This window comes from Salvelinus alpinus, chromosome 19 (assembly GCF_045679555.1).
Source record: "Salvelinus alpinus chromosome 19, SLU_Salpinus.1, whole genome shotgun sequence".
Lineage (NCBI taxonomy): Eukaryota > Metazoa > Chordata > Actinopteri > Salmoniformes > Salmonidae > Salvelinus > Salvelinus alpinus.
The window spans coordinates 14,291,254-14,307,836 of NC_092104.1; the positions used below are offsets into that span (position 1 = coordinate 14,291,254).

At 40.2% G+C, this 16,583-nt stretch overlaps 1 protein-coding gene across 3 annotated transcripts in view; it reads left to right on the forward strand.

Annotated features, from left to right (window-relative positions):
• Nucleotides 1-16,583, forward strand: part of LOC139545037 (neural proliferation differentiation and control protein 1-like) — a 41,362-nt gene that overhangs the window by 15,789 nt on the left and 8,990 nt on the right. For all 3 annotated transcript variants that reach the window (XM_071352392.1, XM_071352391.1, XM_071352393.1), the window contains exon 2: nt 8,471-8,632. In XM_071352392.1, coding sequence (XP_071208493.1) covers nt 8,471-8,632 — 162 coding nt within the window. The remainder of the gene's footprint in view (nt 1-8,470; nt 8,633-16,583) is intronic.

Consider the following 16,583-nt stretch of genomic DNA (forward strand, 5'->3'; position numbering starts at 1 on the left):
CATTTATTTGGGCTGACTTATGAATTTACTGACCTTCATGTCTTAACTTTTTAGTGACGGGGCAGTATTCGGAAATTCAGATGAATGACGTGCCCAAAGTAAACTGCCTGTTACTCAGGGCCAGAAGGTAGGATAAGCATATACTTGGTAGAATTGGATAGAAAACACTCTGAAGTTTATAAAACTGTTAAAAATAATGTCTGTGTGTATAACATAACTGATATGGCAGGCGAAAACCCGAGGACAATCCATCCAGGAAGTGGAATTTTTTTGATGTGAGTGGTTTTCCATTGAATGCCTATTGACTATGTAATTGGTTAGGGCCCAGATTGCAGTTCCTATGGCTTCCACTAGATGTCAACAGTCTTTAGACATGGTTTCAGGCTTGTTTTCTGAAAAACTACGGAGAAAAATACCTTTTGGTTAGAGGACCTGGGAAGCATGCAGTACTGGTTTGCGCACGTGACTGTGTGTGCGCCCTTCATTCTTCTTCCTTTCTATTGAATACGCTATTGTCCGGTTGAAATATTATCGATAATTTAGATAATTGACACCCTAACGATTAGTTATAAACATTGTTTGACATGTTTCGACGAACTTTACCCTTCTGATTGCAACCATATGAAGATCTTCAAAGGTAAGTGATTCATTTTATTGCTATTTCTGACTTTCGTGACTCATCTGCTTGGTTGGAAAATGTTTGTATGCTTTTGTGTGCGGGGCGCTGTCCTCAGATAATCACGTTATGCTTTCGCCGTAAAGCCTTTTTGTAATCTGACAAAGCGGCTGGATTAACAAGAAGTTAATCTTTTAACCGATGTATAACACTTGTTTTTTCATGAATGTTTATTATTACTATTTCTGTCATTTGAATTTGGCGCTCTGCAATTTAACCGGATGTTGTCGAGGTGGGTTGCTAGCGGCAGGCCTGCGCCAGAAAGGTTAAAGTAATGATGGACTGTCATTTCTCTTTGCTTATTTGAGCTGTTCTTGCCATAATATGGACTTAGCCCTATTTGGTAAAATACCATCTTCTGTATACTGTACCAACCCTACCTTGTTACAACACAACTGATTGGCTCAAACGCATTAAGAAGAAAATAAATTCCACAAATGAACTTTTAAGAAGGCACACCTGTTAATTGAAATGCATTCCAGGTGACTACCTCATGAAGCTGGTTGAGAGAAAGCCAAGAATGTGAAAGCTGTCATCAAGGCAAAGGGTGGCTACTTAGAAGAATCTCTAATATAAAAGATGTAACACTTTTTTTGGTTATTACATGATTCCATATGTGTTATTTCATAGTTTTGATGTCTTCACTTTTATTCTACAATGTAGAAAATAGTACAAATAAAGTGTGTCAATTGTTGACTGGTAATGTAGTTGGGAATGGCAATAAAGTACATTTTTATTTAGATAAAATCATTTGTGATTAATGAAAATTATAAGCTACCAAGGCTTTATTATAAAATAAATGAAATTGTTGTGGAGCAATGTGCATATGAGTATCATAACTGGCACGCAGATCGGTAGAAATAGTAAGATAAATTGGCACTCCAAATGGAAAAGTTTGCCGACCCCTGGTGTAGCCTATTACTGGCAACTTCGGGAGCGTAATGGCAGAAACGGGAGGAGGAAGGACGGGAACAGTTAAAAAAAATATATATATGGTTAGGCTATCTTGATCTCTGGCTCCCTCTTGAGTCATTTGTGTCTCAATTATTTAATCACAGTGTGCTTAAAGCATCAGACAAGCTCAGTAGTCTACATATAGTTGATTTTATTAAAACACATAGGGTGTGCCTATATTTATGGAAAAATACACGTTTTAGAATTTCGACCAGTCAATTGGTCGAATAAAGACTACTCGTAAAATACTTTGAGCATTTACTCTAGCCTGCCTTGAGTGACAGGTGGACAAGATTTGCCGTTTTGGGACAATTCATTTGGTACATTTAAGCCGGGCAAGCTCAACCAAGCCCAGATAGGTATTTAGAAATTAATTAAAATAGTATTGGACCAGGTAACCTCAAGTGTAGTGGATTTCTTGACCGTCAGATAAGGTTAGAAAACGATAGTCTGACGCTCTTGAATGGCTTTTCGTCAGATATGTGCATGCTTGGCTTAGCCTAGACAGTAAGCAGCTGGATGCTGCCTAAAGACCATCACAAGTGGATAAGGATCTGGTTAGGTGTTCATACCACTCACCTCAGAATTCAAAGGAATTTGTAGGATTAGAAATGTTAGAAGTGATAGAAACCAGAAATGATAGGATCTCAATGCCACTCACACACTGCAAAGGAAAACTATTCCTTTCTCGAGGCTGGGTCTAGGCTACACTAGCTGATTTGTAGAAAGACTGTGCTCTCTGGGGAACTTAGCCGGGGTGATTTATACCCTGCTGCGGCTGAATGAAGATTATAGGAGATCTGCTCTCTGTCAGGACCAATTGAGAGGGCTGATTTGTCAAATGCAAAAGTAGCAATTTGGGTCAGAAATGTTGTTAGTCAGATCAGGAAAACTGAGTTTGTGTCCCAAATTGCACCCTATTCCCTACATAGTGCACTACTTTTGACCACAGCCTTAAAGGGAATGTGGTGCCATTTGGGATGCGGCCTATAACAGGCCTGGGCAATTATTTTCCATGGAGGGCCACATTAGAATACATTTTTGCCATCATGGGCCAGGATCATATTACAGGATTATGCATAATGTGTATGACTGTGTTGACAGATATATCTACTGTAAATCACATCCAGATATGCTACTTATTTTACTTTTTAACATGCACAGAAATAAACCAATCCATGTTCTCCTTTTGGTAGGTATTTTCGTTATGAAACATGCAATGAACTACACGTAGGGAAAACAACACTGTGCATTCAGCACCACGGACAGAACTCTTGTTAACGGGATGCTCAGAAACAGAGAGCTCAACATTACATTTAAACTACTCAGTGTAAGGAGTGAAGTTTCTGATGGGCATTGACTAGAGCAGTGAAGTCAGTTTCTGACGTCGGTATGCGCAGGATTGCTGAGAGTCAGTAAGAGGAGATCTGTGCCTTGAGTTGTTATATTTCATCACTGAATATGTCTGTTCACATACATAGGTTGACCCAAACAGTACAAACCTCTTCTGAGCATGACTCCTAATCTTTGGAAAGTTTTGTTCACCGAGAGATGCATAGAACCTTGTCAGTGACATTGTTTTGAAGAGTTCTCCAATCACTGCATCAGACTGAAGATCAATAAGCTCAAGTTGCAGGTCAGTGGGAGCGTTATCCACATTGAAGGTGAAAGGAGAGGAAACCAACAGCATTACATTTTCCAACACTTTGAAGTACTCTAAACAACAAGAGAACTCACTGTTCAAAGCACGCAGCAGCGATGTATACTTCTCCCGCTGGTCATCTGATAGGGAACAGACTAGTAGTGTCAGAAGGTGGGTGAGATTGTTGGCTTCTACTTGGCGGGTCAGGAGGAGTCATTTTCCCTTGAAGGCTTTGACAAGGCTGTACATCTGATGTGCAAAAAGGCCCTTCCCTTGTAGTTTGGAATTTAGTTAATTCGAGGGTCATGATGTCCACGGTGAAGGCAAAATGAGCCAACCATTCTTTATCTTGCAGTTGAGGGAAATCCACATTTTCCTTTCATTTGCAAAAACTCAGCAATCTCCGATTGCGTGGTGGGGAAGAGACAAACTGCCTGTGGTTTAAAGATTTTGCTCTTATGAAGTTTACCACTTTAGTGACTGTATCCACAACATGGCTCATTTTCAGAACACATTTACAGAGCACCTCCTGATCAATAATGCAATGCAGGAAAATAATTTTCTGATCTGGGTTCAGTTCCGCTACTTGATCTTGTATTCTTTTCAAAAGGCCAACGTTTTTTCCTGTCAAGTTTTGGCGCCCATCAGTGGTCACACTGGATAACTTTTCAAAACTCAGTCCCAGCTTTGCCACACACTTATTAACCTCCTCCAATAAATATTTCCCTGTGGTTGTGCTCTTCATTGACTGCACTGAAGCAAGCTCCTCTGAAATTCTAGGGTTATGCCTCGTAAGAATATCAACAACTGCGCCGTGTCACGTGCCTCACTGCTCTCATCCAGGGCCAAGGAGAAATAGGTGAATTCCTTTACCTTGTCTTTCAACTGTCGTTCCATATTCTCTGTGATGTCCTCAACACGACGTGTTACTGTTCGTCTTGACAGAGAAACATTTTCAAACAGCTCTTTGTTTTCAGGGCAAAGTATTGGTGCAGAGTCAATTAAACATTCTTTAATGAATTCCCCCTCAGCCAATGGCTTGCTATAATTAGCAATTTTGTGGGACAGTACATAGCTAGCGCTCGCAATTCCGTCGTTTGCTGAATGCAGTTTAGTGAAAATTCCTTTCGAAAATATTTAGATGTTCACTCTTGCTGGAACACCCTACATTCATTATCTACTTTTCTTTGAAATCTTTGGAAAAACTACTTTTTGCGCAATTTCTAACTAGCTATTATTTGTAACTGTGACGTGTGTGTGTGTGTGTCAGCCACTGTCTGTCCTCTTGGAGTTGTTATTTATACGTGCCTTCAAAATAAATGTCCCACAAGCGGTGGGAGTTAATTATTACACAAAGGTGAGTATTCATTGGGCTTTTAATTTGAATAACGAATACATTTTTCAAACCTTTACTATCGCAAATTCTTTGATCTGAGCATGATTCCGCGGGTCGTATTGAATCAGGTCGCGGGACACATATGGCCCCCGTGCCGGCCTTTACTCAGGCCTGGACTATAAGAATGAGGGCAAATATGAGAATTTGGGCAAATAAAAAAAATAGATTTCTATATTGTTTAGCTACTATACAATTACATTTAGATGGGATTCATGAATATCTGGTTGCTAACATTTATCAGAAACGGAATGGGACATATCCTACTACTTAAAATAAACACTGTCTCCTGTCCTTGGTCTTTTAAACCTCGCCAGCCAATTTAAAATAAATGTTCCCCTCTCCTTATCGTTTGTCTTAATCTTAGCTTGCTCAACCCCACTTGTCACTCGTGATAGCTCCAGTCCCCCCCCCCCCTTCTCCATCCTCACTTCTGCATTCACAGTGTGACTCACACCTGATGATGTCACACCGTCTCAGTTGCCATGGCAGTCGTTATGGCAACCGCAGCAGCCTTTCAGAGTTTCAGTTGCGTAGCCCTCCAAAGGGATGTGATGTCAGTCAAGGGTTAGTATTGATAGGTTTACTTTAATGAGTTGCTTCCCTTGAATATGCAGAGAATTGTGGACACTTATTACTCATTGGTGGAAAAAATACCCAATTGTCATACTTGAGTAAAAGTAAAGATAACTTAATAAAAAATGCTTCAAGTGAAAGTCACCCAGTAAAATACTACTTGAGTAAAAGTCTTAAAGTATTTGTTTTAAAATATACTTAAATATCAAAAGTAAAAGTATAAATAATTTCAAATTCGTTATATTAACCAATTTTTATTTATTTATTACGAGTAGCCTCCACACTCCAGCACTCAGACATAATTGACAAATAATGTATTTGTTTCATGAGTCCTCCAGATCAGAAGCAGTAAGGATGACCAGGGATATTCTCTTAAGTGTGTGAATTGCACCATTTTCCTGTCCTGCTAAGCACGTATGGCGTAAAAAGTACATTTATTTTCTTTAGGGATGTAGTGGAGTAAAAGTTGTGAAAAATAGAAATAGTAATGTACAGATACCCAAAACACTACTTAATTAGTACTTTTTACATAAAATACTTTACTCCACTGTTAATAATATTCAATTATTAATGGGCCACCAGTCCAGTTATTGGACAAAATGGTCTTCCAAGAAGACCTGACTTCTGAGTTATTAACTCTAGAAGACTACAATTAGAGTAATACAGTTATTAATCTGAAGATGTGGATTTGTTGGAGTTCTTTATGTATTTACTCAATCATCATTTAATAACACTCATCAAAATATTTACAAACATGATGAAAATGATCATGAAATAGAAGGGAAGGCCTGGAGATCCTGAGCAGGACATTTTATTAAACTCAGTCTGTAATCAAAATCTGTTGTGGCTTCTTGATTGTTCAGGCCACATGGAGGATAACAATGGAAAAAGATGGATGTGTGTGCTTTCTGGTTGAGTTGGGTGGTTCCTCCTTCAGGTTGCTCCTGAGTTAGTGTCCTTATGCTTGTTGCTCTTCTCTGTTGACTCCTTGCTTGAGTTGCAGAGGCTGTGCTCTAAATGTCGACTCTTTCTTTCCTTGTAGAAGGTTATCTGAAGTGTACCGTTCAGGCTACACTAGCTCTTAAGTCTTCTGATTTCTTCTGAGACTGTTTAGTACCAATTTCTGTACTGGATTACAGGTTCTATTCCCTAAAAGATACTTTCCCCAAAGTTATCAGTTACCAGTTCTGGTCATTAAAGGCAAAGGTCCAGTGTCTGTGGTCGGGCTGCTGGAGATGGAGGTTTTTCTCCCTCCTTCGGGTCCAGAGTTCAGCGAGGGGAGCAGTACTTTTCTAGTCCTGCTAGGTCACATGGTGTCGAGAGCCATTTTTACCACCCATTGTCTTGGAGGTACAGAAGATATTTTGGGGGGAGAACCTATTTGGTTATTAAGGTCAGTTCAACATATGACATTCAAACAACACTTCGCTACAAATATTGACCAGTCCCTCCAGGATTCTGCATAATATGCATAATATGGTTCAATCAAGCCACACGTCAACAAATGTTTTCCCTCGTCAACAAATGTTTTCCCTCGTCAGTGCATTTTCGAGACAAATTGGACAAACATCTCACATTGCCATGCAAAATGTAATAATTGCTGCGGGAAAATCAAGCATTTTTGCCCTCAAATATCACAGAAAATCCCAGCAAAATCCTGGAGGGACTGGTTTACAGACCATTGGCAGGCGGAGACAGAAAGGGCCGTGGTAAGCATTCCTCTATCATCCCTTTTAAGTCTAGCCCAGGTGACACCTGTCACACACACAAAGACTAGGTCTGCGTCCCAAATAGCACACTATTCCCTATATAAAAAGTAGGGCACTATATAGGAAATAAGGTGCCATTCGGCACACAGCTTAACAGTCTGGGGAAAGCGTTATTCAGTTGGTTAAGGGTTTTTCCAGGTGTTTACTCTGTTAGGCAGGCTTACTCGGCATAATAACAGACACACAACGCAGCAGGACTCAGGAGCCTTGGGCAGACTGACTCACTCACTATTTTGGTCTGTCATTTAAGGGGTATTATTCCATGTGAAAGTGACCTAGCTGACAGCTCTCACCCCGTCTGCTCTCTCCCTTAACGCATCCCACCTTCACCCCACTGCACACAGCCATATATCAGACAGCTGTTCACAACCTTGGCCCAACTCTGGCTCCAAAACATTATCAAACGGCAGCGTAAAAGTAGGTTAGTCTTCCGGGCTTCATCTGTTCATGTCAGAATGAAGGATTTCCACCTGGAACAGCGTGCTCATCCATGGGAGCCTAAACCTGCAGTATTATTTCAAACTTCAGATAACAATCTAAAGACGTTGAAGTCAGAGGAGGTTTGTTTCTATGACAACCATAGACTTGGTACAGTGAGGAACTAAAGTGACTGAGATTCCTGATTTTCAGTTAGAGGCAGTGAAGTAGATATTGTCTTCTGAAACTAGTGCTCTTAAACGACACCCCTATTCCCTATTTAGTCCACCGTTTTTGACCAGGGGAAAGGGGATGCCTAGTCAGTTGTACAACTGAATGCCTTCAACTGAAATGTGTCTTCCACATTTAACCCAATCCCTCTGAATCAGAGAGGTGCGGGGGCCTACCTTAATCGACATCCACGTCTTCGGCACCCGGGGAACAGTGGGTTAACTGCTTTGCTCAGGGGCATAATGACATATTTTTACCTTGTCAGTTTGGGGATTTGATCTAGCAACCTTTCGGTTACTAGCCCAACCACTGGGCTACCTGCCGCCCTAGGGCCCATATCTAATCAGATTAGCTGTAGCTTGGTGTGTGGTAGAGATGGTGACTATATTAGATGTACATTCAGGTGACTATGATTTATTATGATATTTTCTCCCTTTTCTCTTTCTCACTCGCTCTTCCGTTGTCACCTCAGGCTCCCTGATAATAGCTAGGCTGTAAGACTTAATGCCTGCGTAATGAGATGAGTTCTCTGGTGTCACGTCCAATTTGTGTGGAAGCCTGAGTGGTTATTATTATCTTAGAGACCAGTGCTTTGATTTTACATTTACATTTGATTTGCATTTTTACATTTTAAATTATATCACGATGAAGTAATGTGTCTGCTGATGTTGATAATAACACTGACGGTCAGGAAGAGAGAGGCTTGCCTTTTTTCACTTTTGGTGGAGGGGTACTGGAGTTCAAATCCAAACGGTCTGAAATCCAGTAATGGATGTGAAAACTAATGTTAGTCTGTCTGTCTGTTTTCACAGGGTCTTCTTCAGTATGCCCACGTAGCCTGGACTGTGCCCGAGCGAGGAGGCATTTCTGCCAGCAGGGCAGCTCACACTGTGGCCCCTGCCTCACCCCGCTGGTAGAGAACTCACATGGCAGATGCATAGTGAAGAGGAGGCCCAGTCACGCCCCTCATTTTGGTAAGTTTACTTACCCTCACTAATGTATTGCTGTTGGTTTTCTACTGCTAGTGTAGGAACATTAAAGCCACACATGTTCAATGTAATCTCGACAACCCAGAACCAAATGTTGTGTGAGCTACTCAATTAGGTTCTGGGTGGAGGATGGGGAGGAGTTGTACTAGTGCAGAACCAGGGTGCATCCTCTTCGGCAGCCCCAGTGACACAAAACCAGCGCACAGAAAGAATTGTTCCATTTTAGTTGTCATATCCCACCATCTCCCAACAGATGTAACATTTTAATGTTCTCGTAGTTACAGGAGACTAGTTTAATGTGAAAAGGAGTTTACGGTGCTCCATTTTAGTGGCAGGATGCTATTAGGTTTAGTCTCTCCCTTCCAGTCCCCAACAGTCTCTGACTTTAACGAGTGTTAATTATGCTGCTAGGTGATGCGTCATCAGGGGAATGAGAGATGATCGCTCAGGAAAAAGGTCAGTTTCGAGAGAGTTAGAGCAATGAAATAGATTCATATGGTTTTCGCCAAAATGAGAATGGATTAGTTTCATAAAGTGGCACCGATACAAAACAATTGTCACTAAAACCCTAAAGAGATATCTTAGATGTAGTCATAGTTCTACCACTGGAAGGGACACACCATCAAGACCATACATAAAGAAAGAAAGATTAGTGTTTGAATGAAATGCAGTACCCCGTTGATGAAAGACTGAAACGGAAATAGATTTCGATTAGGGATCATTTCACCTGATTCACCATCTGTGTGAGATGCATGGCTGTCTGGCCTGGACCCAGTTGCCTAAAAGTATCTTAAGGCTATGTTCATCGTTAGAACCTTCAGAAGGAATGTGGCAATGCCTTCAAATACTAAATTGCCCATTTCTTTGCATAACAATCCAAGGATATAAAACCACAGGGTTCAAATGAAAACTGAGATGACTGTATTAAAATATATATATACAGTATAGACTTCATAGACCTATATATTTGAATGATATTGAAATCAATTTCATGTTAATTCAATTGAGTTTTATTTCACTATTTGTATGCTACTGTTTCAATATATTTCATAATGTGTAGCCTAACTTGCAATGATGTGCCAAATTTTGATTTAGGGTATTATTATAGGGTAAACATTAGAATAAGCCACCTCAATATTTGTAGCCTTTAGGTGATAGGCTAAAATCTCTCTATGAGCTGATCTGTCGTAATTGTAATGTTAAGGTCAGATTGGAAAGGGAGAACGCTGATCCGAGAGCAGTGCTTCCTTTCTTTTGATCCTATCCGTATTGTAACGTGCCTCAATGACTCACTTCGTAAACATTGTCTCTGCCTGGTGTTTTGGTAAACTCATGTTACATCTTCGGCCGTTGTAGGAAAGATGCATCGTTAAAACACTCTTAAGCCTAAGTTCCATTGCTATCGGAAAACTGGTTTGTAGTAAGAGATATAATAGAGAGAGATACCGGCTTCTAGTGTTAAGTGCTGAGCAGCCCACTGGTCTGTATTAGATCCCACTCAGCTCTGAAGTCAGCTCTGACTCACTCACCGCCTACCCACTGGGTACAAACTGGTCAATTCAACGTTGTTTCAACGTCATTTGTCAATGTATTGTGATGTGGATTCTACTTTGTAAATACATTGGATCTGGAAAAAGTCATCAACATCAACTGTTTTGAGGGTGAAATTTCAACCACAAGATTATGTCATCATGGTAACCAAATTTCAACAGACAAACCTGCTATAAAATATGTTGAATTTGTACATTTAAAAAGTCTGATTTCAACATATCCACTATCAGAAGAAATAAACAATAGGCTGGGCAGCACCTCCTACTGAGAATTGATCCATCTACAGCTACAGTATCCTTTCGGTCTCCCATCCAGGGTTTTAACCAAGCCCAGCTTAGCTATGATAATTGTCAGTGACTACTACCAGTGTGCTATCGTGAGAAGGATTATTGAGTGATCACTTAAAAACAAAATACATCCACTGTTGCTATCGAAGTCATTCCAAAGGGTAGGTTAAACAGAGAAAATAAAATGTGATTATACTTTATCACTCACCAATGGTGCTATTTAGGCCTATATTTTTTCATTTAACTTTTATTTAACTAGGCAAGTCAGTTAAGAACAAATTATTATTTACAATGACGGCCTGGGAACAGTGGGTTAACTGCCTTGTTCTGGGCAGAACAACATATTTTTACCTTGGGGATTAAAACCTAAAACCGGCTTGGGGATTCGATCTAGCAACCTTCCGGTTACTAGTCCAACACTCTAACTACTAGGTTACCTATAGCATTTGATATGTCATCAACAGCAGTTGTTTGAATTCAAGCCAGAATTCAACTAAAATAGACAATACAAGAGCGTTTCAAGCTCTGGTTGATTTCAAATGTAATGATATTTAGTGATATTAAATTTGATTGTCAACGCAACAAAATATCAACATTTGAATGAGATTCATCTGCTTGGATAGTTATATATATGCCACTGACTTAGTCTCACTTTAATTCCAGTTTGTCTACAAATGAATAATTGATATGTTGGATTCACATCTCCTTCTCCACCAGAAATCAAAGTTAAAGAATAGAACTCAATCAAATCAAACTGTATTTAAAGTTTATACTATAACTTGGATTTTTGGTTGAGATGGAGACATGAATCCAACATATACAGTGAGGGGAAAAAGTATTTGATCCCCTGCTGATTTTGTACGTTTGCCCACTGACAAAGAAATGATCAGTCTATAATTTTAATGGTAGGTTTATTTGAACAGTGAGAGACATAACAATAAGAAAAACGCATGTCAAAAATGTTATAAATTGATTTGCATTTTAATGAGGGAAATAAGTATTTGACCCCTCTGCAAAACATGACTTAGTACTTGGTGGCAAAACCCTTGTTGGCAATCAGAGGTCAGACGTTTCTTGTAGTTGGCCACCAGGTTTGCACACATCTCAGGAGGGATTTTGTCACACTCCTCTTTGCAGATCTTCTCCAAGTCATTAAGGTTTCGAGGCTGACGTTTGGCAACTCTAACCTTCAGCTCCCTCCACAGATTTTCTATGGGATTAAGGTCTGGAGACTGGCTAGGCCACTCCAGGACCTTAATGTGCTTTTTCTTGAGCCACTCCTTTGTTGCCTTGGCCGTGTGTTTTGGGTCATTGTCATGCTGGAATACCCATCCACGACCCATTTTCAATGCCCTGTCTGAGGGAAGGAGGTTCTCACCCAAGATTTGACGGTACATGGCCCCGTCCATCGTCCCTTTGATGCGGTGAAGTTGTCCTGTCCCCTTAGCAGAAAAACACCCACATAATGTTTCCACCTCCATGTTTTTCCCTCACTGTAGGTTGTAATCTCATTGATCATCGTCTCAACCAAATATTATCCACATGGAAATGACGTAGTGTTCCAAGTTGGTAGTTACAACAGCTCTAACTACCTCATGAAGCTGGTTGAGAGAATGCCAAAAGTGTGCAAAGCTGTGGCTACTTTGAAGAATCTAAAATATTAAATATATTTTGATTTAACACTTTTTTGGTTACTACATTATTATTATTGTTACTATATGATTCCATATGTGTAGTTTTGATGTCTTCACTATTAAAGAAAAGAAAATAAAGAAAATAGTACAAATAAAGTAAAACCCTTGAATGAGTAGGTGTGTCCAAACTTTTGACTGGTACTGTGTATATTTGTTTGAGATACCTACTCATTCAAGGGTTTTTCTTTATTTGTACTGTGTGTGTGTGTGTGTGTGTGTGTGTGTGTGTGTGTGTGTGTGTGTGTGTGTGTGTGTGTGTGTGTGTGTGTCCTCTGTTTTTCACATAAAATACAGGTGTTTGCTAAGCTTCTAGATGATATACGTCTATGATTTTCTTTATCCAAGGAACACAAAATAATTGTAGTCATCTGTGGTCTGCTGAATACAATAGTAGCATTGGACTGAACAGGAAGGATTGATTACAGGGTTCCCCGCAGATGGATCTATACTAATGTATTATTCAGATCTTCTTTGATGCCACTGGTGAACCCATCTGTATTGTATAACATTAGATGACTGGGCACTTTGCTTCGCTGACCTGTATGCAGAGCTCCAGAACACCAACAGTGTAGTTGGTTGACACAGAAACTAGCGGGTGATCGAACGCTTGAAATGGCAACCTTTTTTCAACCTTTTTTGAGTGCAATGTTTACTGTTAATTTCTAATTGTTTTATTGTTCATTTTGTTTTTTTCTCACTATTTTGTCTTTTCTCACTATTGTTTGTTTATTTTACTTGCTTTGGCAATGTAAACATACAGTATGTTTACCATGCCAATAAAGGAAAGCACCTTTTGAATTGAATTGACATTTTATGTGACAGATATCTCTCTCTCTCTCTGTATCTCTCTCTCTCTCTCTGTATCTCTCTGTATCTCTCTCTCTCTCTCTCTCTGTACCTCTCTCAATTCAATTCAATTCAAGGGGCTTTATTGGCATGGGAAACATGTGTTAACATTGCCAAAGCAAGTGAGGTAATAATAATATACAAAAGTGAAATAAACAATAAAAATTAACAGTAAACATTACACATACAGAAGTTTCAAAACAATAAAGACATTACAAATGTCATATTATATATATACAGTGTTGTAACGATGTACAAATGGTTAAAGTACACAAGGGAAAATAAATAACCATAAAAATGGGTTGTATTTACAATGGTGTTTGTTCTTCACTGGTTTCCCTTTTCTTGTGGCAACAGGTCACATATCTTGCTGCTGTGATGGCACACTGTGGAATTTCACCCAGTAGATATGGGAGTTTATCAAAATTGGATTTGTTTTCGAATTCTTTGTGGATCTGTGTAATCTGAGGGAAATATGTCTCTCTAATATGGTCATACATTGGGCAGGAGGTTAGGAAGTGCAGCTCAGTTTCCACCTCATTTTGTGGGCAGTGAGCACATAGCCTGTCTTCTCTTGAGAGCCATGTCTGCCTACGGCGGCCTTTCTCAATAGCAAGGCTATGCTCACTGAGTCTGTACATAGTCAAAGCTTTCCTTAAGTTTGGGTCAGTCACAGTGGTCAGGTATTCTGCCGCTGTGTACTCTCTGTTTAGGGCCAAATAGCATTCTAGTTTGCTCTGTTTTTTTGTTAATTCTTTCCAATGTGTCAAGTAATTATCTTTTTGTTTTCTCATGATTTGGTTGGGTCTAATTGTGCTGTTGTCCTGGGGCTCTGTGGGGTGTGTTTGTGTTTGTGAACAGAGCCCTAGGACCAGCTTGCTTAGGGGACTCTTCTCCAGGTTCATCTCTCTGTAGGTGATGGCTTTGTTATGGAAGGTTTGGGAATCGCTTCCTTTTAGGTGGTTGTAGAATTTAACGGCTCTTTTCTGGATTTTGATAATTAGTGGGTATCGGCCTAATTCTGCTCTGCATGCATTATTTGGTGTTCTACGTTGTACACGGAGGATATTTTTGCAGAATTCTGCATGCAGAGTCTCAATTTGGTGTTTGTCCCATTTTGTGAAATCCTGGTTGGTGAGCGGACCCCAGACCTCACAACCATAAAGGGCAATGGGCTCTATGACTGATTCAAGTATTTTTGTATGTTGAAATTTATGTTCCTTTTGATGGCATAGAATGCCCTTCTTGCCTTGTCTCTCAGATCGTTCACAGCTTTGTGGAAGTTACCTGTGGCGCTGATGTTTAGGCCGAGGTATGTATAGTTTTTTGTGTGCTCTAGCGCAACAGTGTCTAGATGGAATTTGTGGTCCTGGCGACTGGACCTTTTTTGGAATACCATTATTTTGGTCTTACTGAGATTTACTGTCAGGGCCCAGGTCTGACAGAATCTGTGCAGAAGATCTAGGTGCTGCTGTAGGCCCTCCTTGGTTGGTGACAGAAGCACCAGATCATCAGCAAACAGTAGACATTTGACTTCAGAGTCTAGTAGGGTGAGGCCGGGTGCTGCAGACTGTTCTAGTGCCCGCGCCAATTCGTTGATATATATGTTGAAGAGGGTGGGGCTTAAGCTGCATCCCTGTCTCACCCTGTGTGAAGAAATGTGTGTGTTTTTTGCCAATTTTAACCGCACACTTGTTGTTTGTGTACATGGATTTTATAATGTCGTATGTTTTACCCCCAACACCACTTTCCATCAATTTGAAAAGCAGAACCTCATGCCAAATTGAGTCGAAGGCTTTTTTGAAATCAACAAAGCATGAGAAGACTTTGCCTTTGTTTTGGTTTGTTTGGTTGTCAATTAGGGTGTGTAGGGTGAATACATGGTCTGTTGTACGGTAATTTGGTAAAAAGCCAATTTGACATTTGCTCAGTACATTGTTTTCATTGAGGAAATGTACGAGTCTGCTGTTAATGATAATGCAGAGTATTTTCCCAAGGTTACTGTTGACGCATATTCCACGGTAGTTATTGGGGTCAAATTTGTCTCCACTTTTGTGGATTGGGGTGATCAGTCCTTGGTTCCAAATATTGGGGAAGATGCCAGCGCTAAGGACGATGTTAAAGAGTTTTAGTATAGCCAATTGGAATTTGTTGTCTGTATATTTGATCATTTCATTAAGGATACCATCAACACCACAGGCCTTTTTGGGTTGGAGGGTTTTTATTTTGTCCTGTAACTCATTCAAGGTAATTGGAGAATCCAGTGGGTTCTGGTAGTCTTTAATAGTTGATTCTAGGATTTGTATTTGATCATGTATATGTTTTTGCTCTTTATTCTTTGTTATAGAGCCAAAAAGATTGGAGAAGTGGTTTACCCATACATCTCCATTTTGGATAGATAATTCTTCGTGTTGTTGTTTGTTTAGTGTTTTCCAATTTTCCCAGAATTGGTTAGAGTCTATGGATTCTTCAATCACGTGATTTCTGACGTGCTGTTCCTTCTTTTTCCGTAGTGTATTTCTGTATTGTTTTAGTGATTCACCATAGTGAAGGCGTAGTCTCTATGTTTTTGGTTGGACAGGTTTCTCAATTTCTTTCTTAGATTTTTGCATTCTTCATCAAACCATTTGTCATTGTTGTTCATTTTCTTCGGTTTTCTATTTGAGATTTTTAGATTTGATAGAGAAGCTGAGAGGTCAAATATACTGTTAAGATTTTCTACTGCCAAGTTTACACCTTCACTATTGCAGTGGAACGTTTTACCCAGGAAATTGTCTAAAAGGGATTGGATTTGTTGTTGCCTAATTGTTTTTTGGTAGGTTTCCAAACTGCATTCCTTCCATCTATAGCATTTCTTAATGTTACTCAGTTCCTTTGGCTTTGATGCCTCATGATTGAGTATTGCTCTGTTCAAGTAGACTGTGATTTTGCTGTGGTCTGATAGGGGTGTCAGTGGGCTGACTGTGAACGCTCTGAGAGACTCTGGGTTGAGGTCAGTGATAAAGTAGTCTACAGTGCTACTGCCAAGAGATGAGCTCTCTCTGTACCTCTCTCTCTCTCTGTACCTCTCTCTCTCTGTACCTCTCTCTCTCTCTCTCTCTGTACCTCTCTCTCTCTCTCTGTATCTCTCTCGTTCTCTCTCTCTGTATCTCTCTCTTTCTCTCTCTCTCTCTCTCTCTCTCTCTGTACCTCTCTCTCTCTCTCTCTGTACCTCTCTCTCTGTACCTCTCTCTCTCTCTCTCTCTCTCTCTATCTGTACCTCTTTCTCTCTCTGTACCTCTCTCTCTCTCTCTCTCTCTCTCTCTCTCTCTCTGTACCTCTCTCTGTATCTCTCTCTCTCTCTCTCTCTCTCTGTACCTCTCTCTGTATCTCTCTCTCTCTCTCTCTCTGTACCTCTCTCTGTATCTCTCTCTCTCTCTCTCTGTATCTCTCTCTCTCTCTCTCTCTCTCTCTCTCTGTACCTCTCTCTGTACCTCTCTCTCTCTCTGTACCTCTCTCTCTCTCTCTCTCTCTCTCTGTACCTCTCTCTCTCTCTCTCTCTGTACCTCTCTCTCTCTC